Here is a 19,843-nt window from a genome sequence, read left to right on the forward strand (position 1 = left end):
ACGGGATGGATGGTGCTGGTTTCATCAAATACGGGTTTTAGAGAATTCCTCCATGTCCTGCCTTAGGGAATTATGCTTTGGAAAATTAAGGGTCCATCAAATCAGGAGGAGGCTTGTACAGTTTCTATCCCCTTTCCCCCCTGCTTTTTGAAAGGCTTAAGAAAAGAGCCCTTTGTTTTCTTTTCAAGGAAAGTTACACTGAAATTCATCTGTGTGGTATTCATGGACTTCATTTGTGTCATTCATAGGCAGCTGTAGGTTATATGGGACAATGTTTTTGCATTTCTAACCTCCACATTGAAAGCAGCATGTTGGGAAAAGGTTCAAGACCTTTTACTTTTCCTCTCTCCCAACCCCCTTTATTTATTTATTTTTACTTTTTTCTCTCTCTCTCTCTTTTTTAATTCAAAGAAGAAACGCTGAGATTTCCGCTCCTCCCTCCTAGATCAGATTTCTCCACCACATGCCATTGAAGCTTCTCGGGGTTCAGATTTGTGCCTGTCATTTCCGACATTTTCCTCAGAATCCTGAACTTTAAAATACCTTTCAGGGAAACTTGTTTGGAATTTCATTTTAATGGGATTTATGAATAAATCTCCATCTTAATGCTGACTAAGCTTTAAACATCCATTCCAGGAGAACGCTATTGGATTTTTATATTTTAAAATTCAAATCACTTGAGTGTGAAGGCATAAAACATTTTTATATTTGTGTGAGTGCCTTGTGCTTGAGCATTTCTGTTAAAGACTGATTTTTTTTTTATTTGGTTGGCTTGAATAAATCTAGGCTGCAAAGGAGGAGATGTTGCATCATGTCCTTTCCTTTCTCGTGTAGATGCCTGTGTACATGATGCGGGTTTCTTTTCTCACCTACCGGGACGGGTATTCTGTGGCAACCTGTTGCCATGCTGCTATTTCCTTTTAAAAAAAAAAAAAAACAGTTTACTTTCTTCCTATGCTTTGAAACCTTTAACCTCAAAATTTTATTTTTAAATGCCATGAGCCCTCAAAGTCAGATTAAAGAGGTGATAGTTCCTCCCCACATGCATTCCCCAAATCTGTGTTGTAGAGTGTAAATGAAGATAAAAGACAGCATCATAATCATCCCTCTTAAAAAAAAAAAACCCTCAAAACTAACTTTGGTCAAAAGATGCAAATGTTCAGTTATAAAATTAGTAAGTTCTGGGGATCCAATGTGCAGCATAGTGACTGTAATTTATAATACTGTGTGGTTTACTTGAAATGTGCTGGGGGAGTAGGTCTTGGGTATGTTCCCTGCACTTTACAAATGGTAACTGTGAGATGATGGATACGCTCATTAAATTGATGTGGTCATCATTTCACAATGGATACACATATCAAATCATCATCTTGTACACCGTAAGTATAAACAATTTCTGTTTGTCAGTTATACCTAGTAAAGCTGGAGGGTAAAAAGAAACCTGATGTCAGGGGTTTTGAAGTGTTGAACCTCTACTGTGTTCTCTGTGCCCCGTGTCATTTTTCCCATCTCTTCACAGATTCATCATATTCAGAGCCCCCAGATGTTCAGCAGCAGTTGAACCACTATCAGTCAGCTGCCCTGGCAAGGAACAACAGCCGTGTTAGCCCTGTGCCTCTTTCTGGGGCTGCTGCTGGCACTGAGCAGAAAACCGAAGCCGTGCTTCACTGCGAATTCTGTGAATTCTCCTCCGGCTACATCCAGAGCATCAGGCGCCACTACCGGGACAAGCATGGTGGGAAGAAGCTTTTCAAGTGCAAAGACTGCTCCTTTTACACAGGCTTTAAGTAAGTGATATAATGAACAGCTGTGGAGAACAAGGTGGCTGCCCCTGCTCCACCCCTCACTGCAGGCCTCCCTTATACTTTCCTACTTGGAGCTTATGGGAAGCCCTGCCCATGTGATGATGTAGGGGTTGGGTCCAGGCTTCATGGAAGGGGGCTAGTTTCAGAAGACTGCTTTGGGATTTGGAAAGGGACGAAGAACTATATCAGAACAAATAAGTTTTTAAATTGGAGCAAATGGGCTCCAAGTAGTGTGACATTGAAGCAAATGATTTCCTGCCAGGCTTGGAGTGGTGTTTCCCTTCAGAGAACTGTCTCCTCTCCTTTTTTTTTAGCTTTGGGGGAAAAAAAAAAGTATGTTCTTGGAAATAAAATCAAAGTCAAGAGAAAACATCTGGCAGTAGTGTCTTCCCTGCTCCCCTGGTAGAAAATTCTTTAATTCTTAAGATCATAGTATTGAAAGACACATAGAGAATCAATACCCCGGCACTTCCAAGACTATGCTTGAGCAATCTTAGAGAGATTGTTCCAGTCCAGAAAAAGAGAATCCATAGTCACCCTTGCTCCTGTGGATGACAGGATTGATGGACTCAGTTAAAGAATGGAATGCTTCCTATGACGTAATCTAAACTTCTGCAGTTGAATCTCATCCTGTGAGATAGTGTTTAGGTTAGTGGCTACAGGTGTAAAGTGTGAAGGCTGACTGCCTGGGTAATTCTGGAAAAGTCGCTAAGATACTCTCTCTGTCCCTATTTTCTTATCTATAAAATAAATAAAGATCATAATAGTACCTACATCATAGGGCTCCTGTGAGTAATAAATGAACCAGTGTATCTTGAAGTACTTAGAATAGTGCCTGGCACAAAGCAAACCGCTAGTAAGTATCATAATATCATAGATAGAAAGCTATTATAATAATATAGCATTAGGTATCATAGATATAAAGCTATTTTTTTCTGTTCCTATTGTAATCAGGATCTAACCCTTAGACTACTTCAATACATGCTTCACACAGAAAGGCTGTGGAAATTAGGCTTCACGTCCAAAGAAAAAGAAGAACTGGAAGAAGAAGTCTCTTTCCCACCAGCATTGTAGTAGCTGGGATTTGGTGGAACATGTATTCTATCTCTGTTAATTTGCTCTAGTTACTTTTCAGATAAATACGTGTGTGATTTGGTACTGAGAGAAGGCTAGAGGACCCCAGAGGGCAAGGACCAACAGACAGGCAGAGACTGTCTCCAGAGAGCAGCACTCGGGTTCATAAGAAAGGGTCTCTGCTCATTAAAGTCTTGGCTTTATCGATTTTAATGAGACATTTAAGGCTTTGCAAATTTCGAAGATTTGAAAAGGATGGAGGAAGAGGCAGCAGTACCATTCCACCTTTAAGCTGGTATAACAACACTTAGTTTACCTAATCGTCAATCATGATGATTGACTTCCTGGATAACTTGCCCTCTGCCCCCCCTTACCTGTGAAGAATTATACAGGCAGTTTCTAAGTCAACCTAGCTTTAAAATAGTCTCTCTCCTCCTGAGCATGATGAAAAATAGCTCCTTTTTCGGGATTTTGTTTTCATACTCTTAATAGACAATTTTTAATTTTTAAGAATAAGGTGTACCAGGCACGGTGGCTCACGCCTGTAATCCCAGCACTTTGGGAGACCAAGGCGGGTGGATCACAAGGTCAGGAGATCGAGACCATCCTGGCTAACACAGTGAAACCCTGTCTCTACTAAAAATACAAAAAAATTAGCCAGGCGTGGTGGCGGGCGCCTGTAAACCCAGCTACTCGGGAGTCTGAGGCAGGAAAATGGCGTGAACCCAGGAGGCAGAGCTTACAGTGAGCTGAGCTTGTGCCACTGCACTCCAGCCTGGGCGACAGAGCGAGACTCCGTCTAAAAAAAAAAAAAAAAAAAAAAAAAATGGAATAAAGTGTTTGGGGAATTTGTTTCTTTTCACACTAGGCTCTGAACCCAGCCCAGGGCACAGTTTCCGGAAAGAAGTTACCACCGTTTGACAGTATTGATATCAGTTGAATGACCAAGTTTCTGGGTGGTCAACAAACATGATTAACAGATTTTTTTTTTAGCCCCGCAAGCAGGAGAGCCGTACTTGGACATATATAACGGGTTTGCCAGCAGGAAATGTGAAAATGCAGTGATCCCTGGTTACACGTATCACCCCTCTCCCCAACCTCTCTCCTAGATCTGCTTTTACTATGCATGTGGAAGCTGGGCATTCAGCGGTTCCCGAGGAGGGCCCCAAAGATCTTCGCTGTCCTCTCTGCCTCTATCACACCAAATACAAGCGCAACATGATTGACCACATCGTGCTGCACCGAGGTAACCTTTCTAACTTGGTTTTCTTGGATGCAGGGGGTGGGCAGGCAGCAGAGATGGCCTTCTAGGGATGCTGTCTCAGAGTGGCAGTAGCACCTGTGCCTTGTTCCTCACCTTATCTTCAGGCAAGAAACCATAGTGATAACCACAGTGACAGCCAACAGGGTAAAAACACCTTCCTGCTGGGTGTATTTCCTCCACCTGGAGGGAGGCAAAGGTGATGGATTCTGCAGTGAACATTTCTGTAGGGCTTCCCAGCATGGCGGATTTGTACATTCTGAAAATTCTGCCACCCACAGCCTTGCGTAGACTGCGTAGAAGGAATGAACAAGAAACAAAATGGGTGGGTGAAAGCAAATGTGAAATGTGAAGAGCTCTATGACTGTGAGAGATTCTTTCAAGAAGACCAAAATGATTTCCAAAGCAGAACGTGGAACTTCCCTTGAAATGGTTGGAGGGAGAGAGAACTCTTTAAGATAATGTATATTATGCATTCTAATAATAATCTCTATTATATATTCTAATAAGAATCAGAAAATCCATGGGCTTTGGATTTAAATTCTGGTTTTAGAGCCTTATCTTCTAAATGTTTAACCTCTCCATCCATTAAAAGAGATGATTGTACCTATGAGATAATGGGTAAAGTGTCCAGTGGTTTTTCATAATGGATGCATAATGACTGTTCCATAAATGTTGGTTCCTGCTGATAAACAGTGATACTTCTTTTAAGTCCACTTCGGTCTTTCTTAGAGTTGCATTTACCCTTGGTCAATTAAAACATTGTTAAACAACAGGCTTCCTCTGCATTGGAAGGAAAAATGTGTTATGTAGAACCTGTTTTGTCCTGAAAAGATTCAAGCCACAGGTGGATAGAAAAAGATTAGTGGGGTGCTCATGGCCAGTCTTGATTGGTGTTTCTACTGATCTTTCCATCTATTTCATTCTTTCTCTCCATCCCTTCTTTTCATCCTCTTCCCTCCTATCTTCATTCCTTTGCTTCTGACCTTAGAAAGCCTTTCGATGTTTGTCACATAGACCTCAAAAGCAATGAGTATCATCTGTTGTCTTGCTGAGATGTCACTCATTCTGAAATGCTGGGTATTGGGAACCATTTGCAACACACTTCACATTTTCCCTGAGCCATTGCCTTTGGCCAGTACATTTGTGACATACTCACCTATGTCTGTGCAAACTCAATGGAAGGCTGGACATTTAACACACACAGATTTCCCTCCTCCCCCTTGCACTCTAACAAGACATGAGATCGTTGCTGGCTAGAATGTCCACCTGCAAGCTGAGAGAAGCAGCATAGGAACATTTAGGCAGGAATTCTTGGCCCGAGTGGTCCCGCCTGGTGTTCCGCCTCAGTCACCTGGCTTCCGGTCCCCCAGCCCATGTGTTGTGGTGGCTCTGTGCCCTATCACAGCTTGGTAAGGGGCCATCAGCAGGGCTGCTGCCGAGCAAACAGACACGGTGAATCTTCACTTTCTGTGGTTGGTTCCTTTCTTTTCCCATATTGCTGCCTGGCAGGAACAGAGCTTTGATGCCTAACGAGCTCAATGACTTTCCCTCCCTGAGCTGAGAACACAAGAAAGGGGGAAGCAAAGAGAGATTAAACACTACGACCACAAATACTCCCATAATGTTCTACCCTCAACAAAGTGCCGCTTACACCCACATTCACTTCATCTTCCAGCAACATTGTGAAGGATACGATTACTCTATTCCCCTTGTACGCGTGTGAAACTTGAGATTGAGACAAACTATTTCTTTTATAATTTAATGTACTTATTTCCCATCTACTTCATTTCACAAAGGTTTTAAGAACCTTTGTCTGCAGAACTATAGGATTAAAAACAAATGAGGAAATTGGGGTAAATGCAAAATAAGAAGAAACTAATGGAAAGTTCACCTCTAAGTATGAAAAAGCTAGCTGAGAGTTTGGATACCCAGTGGATACCATGAGGTGCCATGCACTTGTTCACAGTGGGCTGCAGATTTGGCCCTGAGATTCCTTGCCTACCATGGGAGAAAAGAAAACCACAGAAGCAACCAGATTTCAAGTGCTTGTTAGACTTTTTTGAAATGTTGTTCAGGAAATTTTCAGGAATTTGTCTGGCAGGTTTTCCTGAAGGGGACAGTGTATAATGTAGTGTTTATTGTGCCCGCCATAAATACAGTAGTAAGCTTTGCAGGGCCCGTGAGAGCTGGAATCACTCACCCACAGTCATCCAACTGGTAAGCAGTCAATCGCAGTCCTTTGATCCCGTGTCTCATCACATTACCTGTCACTGGTTATTTGTGGTCTCTTCTATTTACTTGTAAAGATCATTTCAGAGTCCTTATCAAGGTCAGAAAACATCCATCTGAAATGAACATGAGCATTTGAGGATGAATAGTAATAATAACAACATTAACAATAATAACAACACTGGTTACTGTTGCCGGTTGCTTGCCTAGCAGGTACTGTACTAAGTGCTTTACAGTATGTCATTTTACAGAATTCTCACAAAACCCTATGTGATGGATGACTGTTATCCCCCATGATGAGGAAATAAATAGATTTAGAAAGGCTAACAAGTTGATGAACATGAAATCTCTAATAAGTAATCCAGCTGGGATTTAAACTCAGGCTTGTCTGACCCACAGCTCTTGCCTTTACCCACCAGGCATCACTCTCTCACCCTGAGAGAGGTAGTGTCACCCTGTTGAGTGTTCTAGTAGCTGTGGCAGCTGGGTTCAAGGACAGAATTATCAGACGGTCACAGGGGAAGTCCACGGATCCACAGGCAGGACACAGCCGTGTCTACCATCTGTGTCCCAGCCTGGCTTTGGTGTCCATCTCTACTCAAAATGGCAGCTCAGTAGGAAGCTGACCTTAACAAGTCGAGAGACAGGGTTGGGTGTCTGCCTTGCAATTTTGTATTGGGGCTGATCTCAAAGTAACAAGATGTGGCTCCTTCTGCAACTTTCCTCTTCCTGCTCTATCCGTGACATCCTTGGTCTCTCGGGTCCACAGTACAAGATCTTTCTGAGGTCTTAGTTAATTAAACTATGTGGGATGAAAAGCAAGAAAACCAACTTCTGAACTGGCCCAGAGACAGAGCTACTGCTGGCAAAAATAGAGTTTCCATTGCTTTTTGTCTGTATAAACTGATATATTTAAGTAGGGAGAGAATCTCCTTCGCTCATGGGAAATCTGAATGTGAACTAATCGGGGATTTATGTTGGCCACAGCAAAAGAGAGTATGATGTTTACTCATGTGTTCAACAAGCATTCATTATTTGCTTGTTACATAACACACTGTGCTTGGTTCTTTGGGCAAAATGGGGAACATAAGATCCAGTACCCACTCTCCTCAGAGATGAGCATATGCGTAGTATACACAAGACAGTGAGTGATGGGTACCTAGGAGGTTTTATTTCTGTTTGCAGTAGAGAGGAGTGGCTTTCAAACTGATCTATGATAACATTTCAACAGGCAGAGAAGACTTAAGGCAGGGTATATTAGTTTAAAAGGGCTATTGTAACAAGTGACCACTAACTGTGTGGATTAAAACAACAGAAATGTATTCTCTCACAGTTCTGGAAGCTAGAAATCTGAAATCAAGGTGTTGGCAGAGCTATGTTTCCTCTGAAGGCACAAGAGAAGGATCCTGCTTTGCCTTTTCCTAGCTTCTGATGGCTCCCAGGGTTCCTTGACACTACTTGGCTTATAGCTACATCACTCCCATCTTTGTTCCCGTGTTCATAGAGCCTTCTTCCCTATGTGTATCTCTTTGTGCCCTCTTTTCTTCTTATAAGAACACCAGTCGTTGGATTTAGGGCCCACCCTAATCTAATGTGGCCTTAACTGATTGCATTTGCAAAGAACCTGTGCACCAATAAAGTCTCATTTTGAGGTTCCAGGTAGACTTAAGTTTATGGGGGATACTCTTCAACCCACTACACGAGGGAAGAGACCATTTAATAAACTACTCAGATCAGTGGAAGCAAGATATATTTGCAGAATGATATTAGACATTTCCGGGGTCCTGAAGAGAATAGGAAGCATACCAGAGAAGTATGTTCTGGCTAAAGTACGAAACGCTTGGATACTAATATAGAAGTTGGAACTTTAGTCAGTAGACAGATGGGAAGCCAGGACCAATTCTGATCAGGTTACTGATGAGACGCTTATTGAATACTAATTTAGCAAAGGTTGAAGCAAAGGATTAGTAGACCCATCTCATTCAGGAAATATGAACTTAGGTCAGATCAACATTTGGTGAGATTGACCATGATTTGATGAGTTTAGGGAAAAATTAAGCCCTGAACTTCTGTTTCAAGGATGAAGTCAGTGGTAGGACTTTTGGTAGGTTTTCATTCATGCAACAGATATTTATTGAACACCCACCATATGACAGCATTATTTTGTTTTTGGCTTTTTGAAGGAGATTTTTAAATTATTTTTATGTACAGAAAACTGAACAGTATACATTTAACCCAGTTTAGTGGCAAGTTTTTTAGCATCTGCCTTTTACAGCTTGGCAGTGCAAGCCACAGATTTTGGACCAAGGACCTTGCCTCCTCAGTGATGTGGGATCTCATCATATCTGTCATTATAATTGGGCCTGATGGCTTCCACCAGCTTAGCCAAAGCGCCTTTGTTGTCCAAGTTAACATGTGTGAAGGCAACAGTAGTGCAGATCTCCCTGTGGACTAGACACCCCAATTTGTCCATCCCCTTGACAAGACAGTAGGGGACTCCCTTCTTAGGACTCAGGGCAAGCAGGAAGACAGCCAGCTCCCTGGGATCCACATCATGTGCAGTCACCATTGGTTGAGCTTTCTTGTTCTCTACTGAGCTGGTAAGAGTATTAACTCCTGCTGGAAGGACAGGTGGCCTCTTTGTGGGGACATTCCCTTTGCTGGCAGCTTTCTTCTCAACCCAGGCCAACAGTCTTCTTCTCTTGTTTTGTCTCTAGCCAGCTTAAGCAGTTGAGAGCTGTTAGGGGTCCAAGTCATGGGTGAACTGGTTAATTATGGGAGTCATTTTGAGCTGCTTCTAGGGTAGCCCTTTACTACTATAGCCAGAAGTAATGGGAACATTTGACAAAGGGACTAAGGTCCCTTTGGGGCTGGGGGTCCTGTCTTATGCCAACATTCTTAAGCTTTTTCTCAAACAGGGGATTCACCACCCTCTTGGCCTCCTGCTTTTTCGTGGCAGCAGGAGCCAAGGCCATCTCCCTCCCCTTGGCGTTTTTTTCTCTTGGCATCTTGGGCAGCTGGAGGAGACAGCTCTAGCATTGTTTTAAGCTGTAGGGATACAGCCATGAAGAGTCAGGCAAGGTTTCTGCACTGAAGGAATTTGAACTTGAATGCGAAGAGAGACAAAAAAACAGGTGAATAAATAGTTTTATGAGGGTATTCCTACTGAGTTGATCACCATTGAAAGCACAATGTTTCATGCATAGCTTTGCCCATATGTACGTATCTTGTACATCCATAGTGAGCCTTAAAAACTGGCCACAGATTTTAGGCATGAAACACAGTGTTGCTAAATATTTACATTGTAATTTTGGAACCATGAAATCACTGCTATGGGTCTTTAATTGGCATATTAACTTAAAGTTTCTGTTTCCTGATATGTAGACAAATGCTGAATTTGAACATTGCAAGTGGGAGCCTTGGGAACGGAAGTAGTCTCCCCTAACTTATCTGATCAGTGTCACTTTTCTTGAGAATAAAGTTTACAGTGAGATTGCCAATCTTTAATTTTATCCAGTGAAATTACATGTTTCCTTTCAACTTCCCCAAATACCTTTGCCTGATAGAATTGGAGGTACGATTTCCAGTTCCTTCTAGCTTGAGGATGGCAGCCTGGCTAACATCAAAACCTCATACTTCCTACCAGGAACTGTTTTGCTTGTGTTTATGTGTATCTGTTTATGCTACATTTTGGGATGATTGATAATTTTAAAATAATGTCATTTTCTTCATCGTTTTCTCTAAAACTCAGACTTTGTCACTTCTTTGCTTTGGTGCAATTTGCATGCAAAGTTTTGGTGGAGTAAAGAACTTCAGATCTCATTGCTTCATGTAGACTTGGCATGTTCTGGAAAGGAAACCCACCTATGTTGTGGTGTGCCTTTCAGGAAGGATTTTTACTAGATGAATCTGGGCTCTGCAGTGGTGTGGTTTCTCGCCAATTTGAGCAGAAGTGAACCCTCTGTATTGCAACTGTGCAGAATTTTCCACTGACCTCCATGGAGGCTTGAAAGCATGCTGTTCTCAGCTCTTGTTGCACCTTAGTACACATGTGCTTCAATGTGACATTACTCTCAGGCCCAGCCTCTTTGGTTTTATGTCCTGCTGTAGCACCAAGCATCTTTTGAGTAGGAGGAGATGAGAGACACAATCCATCTTGTAGTCGAACTGGTGAAGTCATAATATTTTTGCAGCCAGTGCTAGAAGCTGAGTCACAATGAGTGTGATTCAGGCCTTGAGTTTTCACCCAAGGTAATTTTGAGAGGTGTGAAGTCAAAAAGACCCACAGTTGTCACTACCCCCATAGAAAAAACCCTGAGCACTGAGCTTCTGTAACCAAGGGAGAGCCCAGTCTATACCTGGAACCATTCCAGTTTTTAACTTTGATGTCCTTCATTTGCCTCAAGAATGAATGACCTCATTCAGAAAACACTGTCAGTCGTTTGCCCACCTTTTAAAGTCTGTCTTTTTATATTTTTATCTTGGTCATGTTAACCATGTTTTTAGAAAGGGGAAAAAGCTAACTTTTTTCTAAAATTAATATCTTAGTAAAAACTCACATAATTAAGAGATTTGGTAGACTGGCAATGTCTTAGTTTGGAAATGGGAAGTTCTAGATTTCAGATTAAGTTAAGCAGGGATTTGACCCTTTCCTCAACTGTAGAAGGTGCTTGAAAGACATTCAGACATAAAGTGTTACCTTAGAAATCTGTAGCTTTTGCATTTTTTAAATATTATAAATGAAAAGCTTATAAGCACACACATACAGACTGGAGAGTTCTTATCAGGGGTGCAGGAGGAGGGCCCTGGCAGGGATCAGAAGACCTGTGTTCTTATGTCACAATGTTCTGCTGAACCAGAGGTGTAACTTTGAGGAAGTAGCTTAATTGATTAGTTCTCAGTTTCCACATCAACAAACTGAAGAAAACAGAACTGACTTTGCAGGGTGTTATGTGAATAAAAAGTTATGTCAAGAGCAGAACACCTAACGGTGCTTGAACCATTGTGCGCACTGAATAGACTGCAGTGGTGTTCACATGAATAATTACTTGAACTTCAGAGTATTATTCTGACCGTTCATGACTTTGTGTAAAATTCACTTGGACACACATAGTGAAATTGGAAACTGCAAAGAAAACCAACCTAAGTGGTAGAGGAATTGAAAAGGAGACTCATAAAAAAAGTTTGAAAGAACTGATTATTAATTGTGGAGAAGTGAAGACTGGAGAGTCACTGAATGACTATCTTTGAGGCATGCAGAACATCATTATATGAAAAATGATACCCGGCTGTTCTTCATCGCTGCAGAGGTCAACAGAACCAAGGCAGGCAGGACAGGGCAAAGCCAAAGAATAAGAGTAGAAGCAGTAGAGATGATAACATATATATCAGGAACAAAAATGTAGAGAGAGCAAAGGGGACGCAATCCCAAGGAAGATGCCAGTAAAGCTCATGTCAACACTTCCCATGAACTCCTGAGGTCTAAAGGCATGTCCCCAGCATGGGGGCAGTTCCCCCAGTTCAGCCTGCATGCCCCATCGCTTGCTGTTGACACCAGCTTGTTCATGGGTTCTGTCCATGAGTGCCTTACCCAGCGTAGTTGCTGGTAATGCCTGGCACTTTGCTTAGAGCAGTGATTCTCAACTGAGGTCAGTTTTGCCTCCCCAGAGTGTGTTAGTCTGCAGCATTTTTGGTTGTCACAGCTGGAGAGAAAGGGGTGCTTTTGGCACCTAGTGGGTACAGGCCACAGTTATTGCTAAACATCCTACAATGCACAGGCTGGCTCCCCACAACAAGGAATTATCCTGTCCCAAAATTTCAATAACGCTACTTTTTAGAAACCCTGGGTTACAGGAATAGAATATCCTAGCATGAGCTCCTTAAGATTTACTAGTTTATGCCAAAGCATTTTTTTTCTCCGTTTACACTAAACCATACAACTGAATGGTTAGAGGACTTAAACAGTTGCTATTCTAAAAAAATGTGTGGATTACATTATAATCATGTGTTTCTTAGCTGTCTGCTATACTTGGGTTTAAAAATATTTATATTTCTAAGTAAGCAACTGATTCTTTGTATAGGGAAAATAACATGCATTAGAGCTCCAGGGAGTATGTTGCAGATACCACCTTCCACGCTTCCTCTGCCCAGCATTTCGCTGGCCGATTAATCGCTGCATTCAAGGACTCGCAAGGCAGTGACTGCCCTACAATCAGAGTGTTGTGGTTGAGACTAAGGCATGACACTGGGTGGGGAAAAAATTCCCTAGGGCCTGCACACTGGCCAGCAACAAAGGGAGGACTCTGAAGAGTGAGTCGCATCGGCGCACAACGTACCAATGCCCTGGAAATGTTGCTGTTCAGTGACTCTGGGAATAAATCATGCTTTCTCGACTTAATAATACATTGCTGTTTCAAAATAATATAAGTATATGTTCTGTGCGTCCATTTGTAAACTTTTTGAGTCTTCTGAAATCCAGACACAGCATGAAAACACACGCTATATTTGATTCTTGCATAAATAGCACAGATTTTAATTTTATCCCAGTTATGGATATCTGGCGTGTGCGCTGATACTCTGGGCAGACTGGTGTGAAATTTAATTTGAGCAGTTAAAACACAAGGGTGAGAGAGTGCAAAATAAACAAGCACACGCATTTCCAGCCCTACAGCATTTGGTATGTTAACGGGAAAAGCACCCAAATCCTCTCTCTCTTTTATTTTTTCCCTCTGACAATCAGATTACAGACTGTCTAGAAAGACACAAATCCTCCATGTCTCCTGTGCAACCCCACCTCCCCCGATTGTTGCCTGCAGTCATTTCATTTGTGAGCTCTTCATAGTTGGAGTTTTAGTGAAAGAAAGTGTACAGGTTTGCTTTCAGACTTGATATTAGATGAGAAATCACCTTAGTTTCAAAAGGAGGGAAGAGTCTCTTTGAGAATACCTTAGAAGGGGAAATGAGAATGGAATTGGAAATAGTGAGAAATAATAGATTTACAGTTAAGCAGACCTGGTTTCACATCTCTGCTTTGCCAACTGCAATGTCTATGACCTTTGGAGAGTTACTTAAAGACTCTGTTACCCATTTGTACTTATTTGTAAAAATGAGAGTAACTCCAGGCTCATAAAGTTGCTGATAGAAAGGTACCAGCACATGGGTGCCTGGTGAATGTCAGTTTCTTTCCCCCTTAAAAACATCTGTAAGTCCAGCCTCAGTTACACTTGCTGAGGAAGGAAGGCATGCTCATGGTTATTGTCAGTAATCATTAATGTTGGTAAAAATTGCAGCTGCTTCCATTCCTCCCCCTTGCCTTAATCACCTCCATTCAGGAATTAGCAAGCACCTACTAGCCCGCCGCACCTCCATTTGTAGGTCATTCTGGGTACTGAGTACACAAAGAAGCTTTTGGTCTTAAAAATACCCTCTCAGTCCCAAGGAATATGTTGTTTGGGGGTTAGGGGAGGGGCGGTGTGCATGTGTGTCAGTTGAAGGAACCAGATCCATGAGAAGCAGCGAGATTGGGTGAGTTTCTTCTTACATTCCAAAGAAAGAACATCTGCTTTGCCATCAGTAAAAATTCCCATCTTTCCATTCAATTTGTTTCCACAGAAGAGCGCGTTGTCCCCATTGAAGTTTGCCGGTCCAAACTGTCCAAATACTTGCAGGGAGTAGTTTTCCGCTGTGATAAATGTACCTTCACCTGCTCCAGTGATGAGAGCCTCCAGCAACATATAGAAAAGCACAATGAACTGAAACCTTACAAATGCCAGCTCTGCTACTATGAGACCAAGCACACGGAGGAACTGGACAGCCACCTTCGGGATGAGCATAAGGTACTTAACCAGGACTTCCTGCTCCTGCCTCAGCACACTTGTGGGGAGGGGCTGAGAGGGATACACCACTGCATTTAGTCACGCCCACAGTGTACCAGATGGAGATGTGAACTCAAAGAGCTTTCAAAGTGAGGTCTAGTGTCTTCTATTAGAAACATAATGTCATTTTTAAAAATTGTGAAACACAGGTTGGGTGGGAGGGAAATCACCCGTCATTCTGCCACACCAGTCTAAATGCTGAGCATTTCTGGTCTCTTTTCTAGACCAACTTTCATTTGTTTTACGTCGCTGTGATTATACTATACATAAAATGTTATACTTTGCATTTTTTAAAGCTTATTCTAAAAGAAGTATTTTGCTATGTTATTTGAAATGTTAATACATTTTAAATCACAAGGTTTGGCAGTTTGTATAAAGGACCAGATAGTAAATATTTTAGGCTTTGCAGGCCTAAAATGTAGTCTTAGTGTTAATTAAGAAAGCAGCCATGCAGGCATATCACTTGAGTCCAGGAGTTCAAGACCAGCCTGGGCAACATGGCAAAACCTCATCTCTACAAAAAATACAAAAAATTAGCCAGTTATGGTGGTGTGCACATGTGGTCCCAACTACTTGGGAGGCTGAGGAGGGAGCATCACTTGAGCCTGGGAGGTGGAGGTTGCAGTGAGCTGAAATAGTGCCACTGCACTTGAGCGTGGGCGACAGAGTGAGACGCTGTCTGAAAAAAACAAAAGAAAGAAAGCAGCCATAGACAATACATAAATGAGCCAATAAGGCTGTGTGACAGTAAAAGTTTATTTACAAAAATAGGCAACAGGCTGTGGGCCCACAGTTGCCAACCCCTATTCTGATAGAATTACCTCTGTGTTTCTCAATCATGTAGGTGGTTTCCAATATTTTGCTAACTACAAAGATTTGTCAAGGCATTACCCAGTATGTCTGAACATTTATAAGGATTGTAAAATGTATGTTTTGAGGGGAAGGAGACTCGAGAATGAATACGTTAGTACAGGACATAAAATAGAGGATTTGTGAAAAAAAATTCTCTTCCAGAGGTTTGCCGATCAGAGGGTGGAAATCACACAGGACAACTTCCTCACTCTGCGCAGGGCTCATCTGGCATCTCATGAACTGAGATGATCATTTCTGGTTTTGTGTATTGCCCAGAGTACAGGAGGAGCTATAATTAGTATTTGTTTAATGACAAGAGCCTATCAAAATGCTTTTTAATTAGCCAACAAGTCCAAAACATCTATTGAGTGTTTACTGAAGGCACAGGGAGAAGCACTTTTGGTATTGTTTGCTTTTTCCTTGCTACGTATCCTCATGAGTGGAAATAATAGCCCTTCTTTTCTGGCCTTACAAACCCACGTTATAAAGAGTTTTTAGTCTGAATCATCTGCACCCACGGGTTAGAATTGTTCTGTGGGGTGTTGAGAGAGAAGGCTGAGCTTTGTCACCTGTCCACAATGGAACAGTTTAATGGTAACTTATCTGCTTTGGAATGCATTTATTTTCCAATATGTCTACCCGAAAAAATGAAGCAAAGAGCCTGAATTACCTCACTTAAAATTTTTCATATCCTTTCTTATTCAAACTTACTGGGCATTTCTTCCCCAAACTCAAGGGTAAATTACTCATCTTTTTCAAACCAAGCTTTCTATAATTATTCACATGTATCTTATTTACATAACTACCTCAGACCTTTTTATTACAGTGTTTAAGCCTCTAGGCTGATATTTTCAGACAGAACAAATCTGGAAGAAGATTATTCTCTAGTTGTTGCACAATAGCTTGTAAATCACTGGGGAAATCCAGAAAATGTTAGAAACCGTAACAGACTTGGAACCAGAGGGTTCCTCAGCAGTGGGCGCAAGGCTGAGGCCATGAGGTACGGATCATGGAAATGAGTTGCTCAGGAACATACGGCCCAATTAAGAGCTTTTGAACCAAAAAGATCTGGATTATAATCTTGTCTCCACCATTTGCTTAATTTTCTGGGTTTGTTTTCCAGTTACTTAAATTTCTGGGTTTGTTTTCCAGTTTGTAAATGGGAATTGTTACACCTTTCTCAGAAGTTTTGTAAGATTAAATGAAGTCCTGTATTTCCCCCACTTTGAGACCCAATACATTCCTTAGAATATTTGTTAATTGAATTGTGTTCAAATATGATAATAGTTGTGCCTATCATAATGGCAGTTGTGTTCCTGAAGACCTAAAACATATTTACAAAATCACTAATTATACTTTGCATCTTAGGCACAGTCATTTTTAAAAAATTATTTTTCTATAGAGTATTGGGATACAAGTAGTATTTGGTTACATGAGTATGTTCTTTAGTGGTGATTGGTGAGATTTTGGTGCACCCATCACCCCAGCAGTATACACTGCACACTATTTGTAGTCTTTTATCCCTTGCCCCCCTTCCACCCTTCCTCCCAAGTCCCCAAAGTCCATTGTATTATTCTTATGCATTTTTGTCCTGATAGTTTAGCTCCCACATATCAGTGAGAACATACAATGTTTGGTTTTCCATCCCTGAGTTACTTCACTTAGAATAATAGTCAACAATTTGATCCAGGTCGCTGCACATGCCGTTAATACAATCCTTTTTATGGCTGAGTAGTATTCCATCAGACAGATAGATACTAGATAGATAAATAGATACATAGATAGATACATAGATAGATAGATATCACACTTTCTTTATCCACTCGTTGACTGATGGGCATTTGGGTTGGTTCCATGATTTTGCAGTTGTGAGTTGTGCTGCTATAAACATGCGTGTGCAAGTATCTTTCTTGAATAATGACTTCTCCTCTGGGTAGATACCCAGTAGTGGAATTGCTGGATCAAATGGTAGTTCTACTTTTAGTTCTTCAAGGAATCTCCACACTGTTTTCCATAGTGGCTGTACTAGTTTATGCCCCACCAGCAGTGTAGAAGTGTTCCCTCTTCATTGCATCCATGCCAATATCTACTGTTTTTATTTTATTTTATTTTATTTTTTTATTATGGCCATTTTTACAGAAGTAAGGTGGTATTGCATTGTGGTTTTGATTTGCATTTCCCTGATCATTAGTGATGTTGAGCATTTTCATATGTCTGTTGGCCATTTGTATCTCTTCTTTTGAGAACTGTCTATTCATTTCCTTAGCCCACTTTTTCACGAGATTGTTTGTTTTTTTCTTACTGATTTGTTTTATTTCATTGTAGATTCTGATATTAGTCCTTTGTCAGTTGTATAGATTGTGAAGATTTTCTCCCATTCTGTAGGTTGTCTGTTTACTCTGCTAACTATTCTTTTTGCCATGCAAAAGATCTTTAATTAAGCCCCAACTATTTATCTTTGTATTTATTGCGTTTGCTTTTGGGTTCTTGGTCATGAAGTCCTTGCCTAAGCCAGTGTCTAGAAGGGTTTTTCCAATGTTATCTTATAAATTTTTATAGTTTCAGGTCTTAGATTTAAGTCCTTAATCCATCTTGAGTTGATTTTTATATAAGGTGAGAGATGAGGATCCAGTTTCAGTCTCCTACCTGTGGCTAGCCAGTTATCCCAGCACCATTTGAAACCCCGTCTCCACTAAAAAATACAAAAAAAAAAAACTAGCCGGGCGAGGTAGCGGGCACCTGTAGTCCCAGCTACTCGGGAGGCTGAGGCAGGAGAATGGCGTAAACCCGGGAGGCGGAGCTTGCAGTGAGCTGAGATCCAGCCACTGCACTCCAGCCTGGGCGACAGAGCCAGACTCAGTCTCCAAAAAAAAAAAAAGAAAAGAAAAAAAGAAAAGGGTGTCCTTGACCCACTTCATGTTTTGTTTGCTTTGCTGAAGATCAATTGGCTATAAGTATTTGGGTGCATTCCTGGGTTCTCTCTTCTGTTCCATTGGTATATGTGCCTATTTTTATACCAGTACTATGCTGTTTTGGTGACTATGGCCTTATAGTACAGTTTGAAATCAGATAGTGTGATTGTAGGAGTCTATTTTCACACTGCTGATAAAGAGGTACCGAGACTGGACAATTTACAAAAGAAAGAGGTTTAATTGGACTTATAGTTCCAGGTGGCTGGGGAAGCCTCACAATCATGGCAGAAGGCAAGGAGGAGCAAGTCCCGTTTTACATGGATGGCGGCAGGCAAAAAGAGAAGGAGGAAGACACAAAAGCAGAAACCCCTGGTAAACCATTAGATCTCATGAGACTTATTCACTGCCATGAGAACAGTATGGGGAAAACTGCCCCCATGATTCAATTATCTCCCACCAGGCCCCTCCCACAACACATGGGAGTTATGGGAGTACAATTCAAGATGAGATTTGGGTGCGGTCACAGAGCTGAACCATATCAGTGATGTCTCCAGAGTTATTATTTTTGCTTAGTCTTGCTTTGGCTATGTGAGCTCTTTTTTGGTTCCATTTGAACTTTAGAATTGTTTTTTCTAATTCTGTGAAGAGTAATGGTGGTATTTTGATGCAGATTGCATTGAATTTGTAGATTGCTTTTGGCAGTATGATCATTTTCACAATGTTGATTCTACCTATCCATGAGCATGGGATGTGTTTCCATTTGTGTCATCCATGATTTCTTTCGGCAGTGTTTTGTAGTTTTCCTCGTAGAAGTCTTTTGCCTCCTTTGTTAGGTATATTCCTAAGCTGTATATTTGCAGCTATTGTAAAAGGGGTTGAGTTCTTGATTTGATTCTCCACTGGTCACTGTTGATGTATAGAAGAGCTACTGATTTGTATACATTAATCTTGTATCTGGAAAGTTTGCTGAATTCCTTTATCAGTTCTAGGAGATTTCTGGAGAAGTCTTTAGGGTTTTTGAAGTAAATGATCATATCATCAGCAAACAATGACAGTTTGACTCCCTCTTTCCCAATTTTGGATGACCTTTATTTCTTTCTCTTGTCTGATTGTTTTGGCAAAGATTTCCAGTACTATGTTGAAGAGGAGTGGTGAGAGTGGGCATCCTTGTCTTGTTCCAGTTCTCAGAGGGAGAGCTTTCAACTTTTCCCCATTCAGTATTATGTTGCCTGTGGGTTTGTCATAGGTGGCTTTTATTACATTAAGGTATGTCCCTCGAATGCCAATTTGGCTGAGAGTTTTAATCATAAAGCAATGCTGGATATTGTCGAATGCTTTTTCTACATCTATTGAGATGATCATGTGATTTTTTGCTTTTAATTCTGTTTATGTGGTGTATCACATTTATTGACTCATGTATGTTAAACCATCCCTGCATCCCTGGTATGAAACCCACTGGATCATGGTGGATTATCTTTATGATATGTCATTGAATTTGGTTAGCTAGTATTTTGTTAAGGATTTTAGTGTCTGTGTTCATGAGGGGCATCAGTCTGTAGTTTTCTTTTTTGGTTATGTCCTTTGCAGATTATGGTATTAAGGTGATGCTGGCTTCCCAGAATGAATTAGGGAGGGTTCCCTCTTTCTCTGTTGTGTGGGATAGTGTCAAAAGGAATGGTACCAATTCTCTGAGTACCAATTCTGGTAGAATTCTGCTGTGAATCCATCTGGTCCTGAACTGTTTTTGTTGGTAATTTTTTAATTATCATTTCTTTTTTTCTTTTTTTTGACTCCTGCTGTTTTAAATTTTCTTTTCTTTTTTTTTTTTTTAAA

The 19,843-nt window shown here is 41.1% G+C and overlaps 1 protein-coding gene across 1 annotated transcript in view; it reads left to right on the forward strand.

The window, feature by feature from the left end:
• The window catches only part of ZNF462 (zinc finger protein 462), a 154,539-nt gene that overhangs the window by 108,003 nt on the left and 26,693 nt on the right, over positions 1 to 19,843 (forward strand). The window contains exons 8-10 of the mRNA XM_011948242.1: positions 1,520 to 1,787; positions 3,989 to 4,125; positions 13,984 to 14,207. Of these exons, the coding sequence (XP_011803632.1) occupies positions 1,520 to 1,787; positions 3,989 to 4,125; positions 13,984 to 14,207 (629 nt within the window). The remainder of the gene's footprint in view (positions 1 to 1,519; positions 1,788 to 3,988; positions 4,126 to 13,983; positions 14,208 to 19,843) is intronic.

Source organism: Colobus angolensis, unplaced genomic scaffold (genome assembly GCF_000951035.1).
Source record: "Colobus angolensis palliatus isolate OR3802 unplaced genomic scaffold, Cang.pa_1.0 Scaffold276, whole genome shotgun sequence".
In the NCBI taxonomy this organism is placed as follows: domain Eukaryota; kingdom Metazoa; phylum Chordata; class Mammalia; order Primates; family Cercopithecidae; genus Colobus; species Colobus angolensis.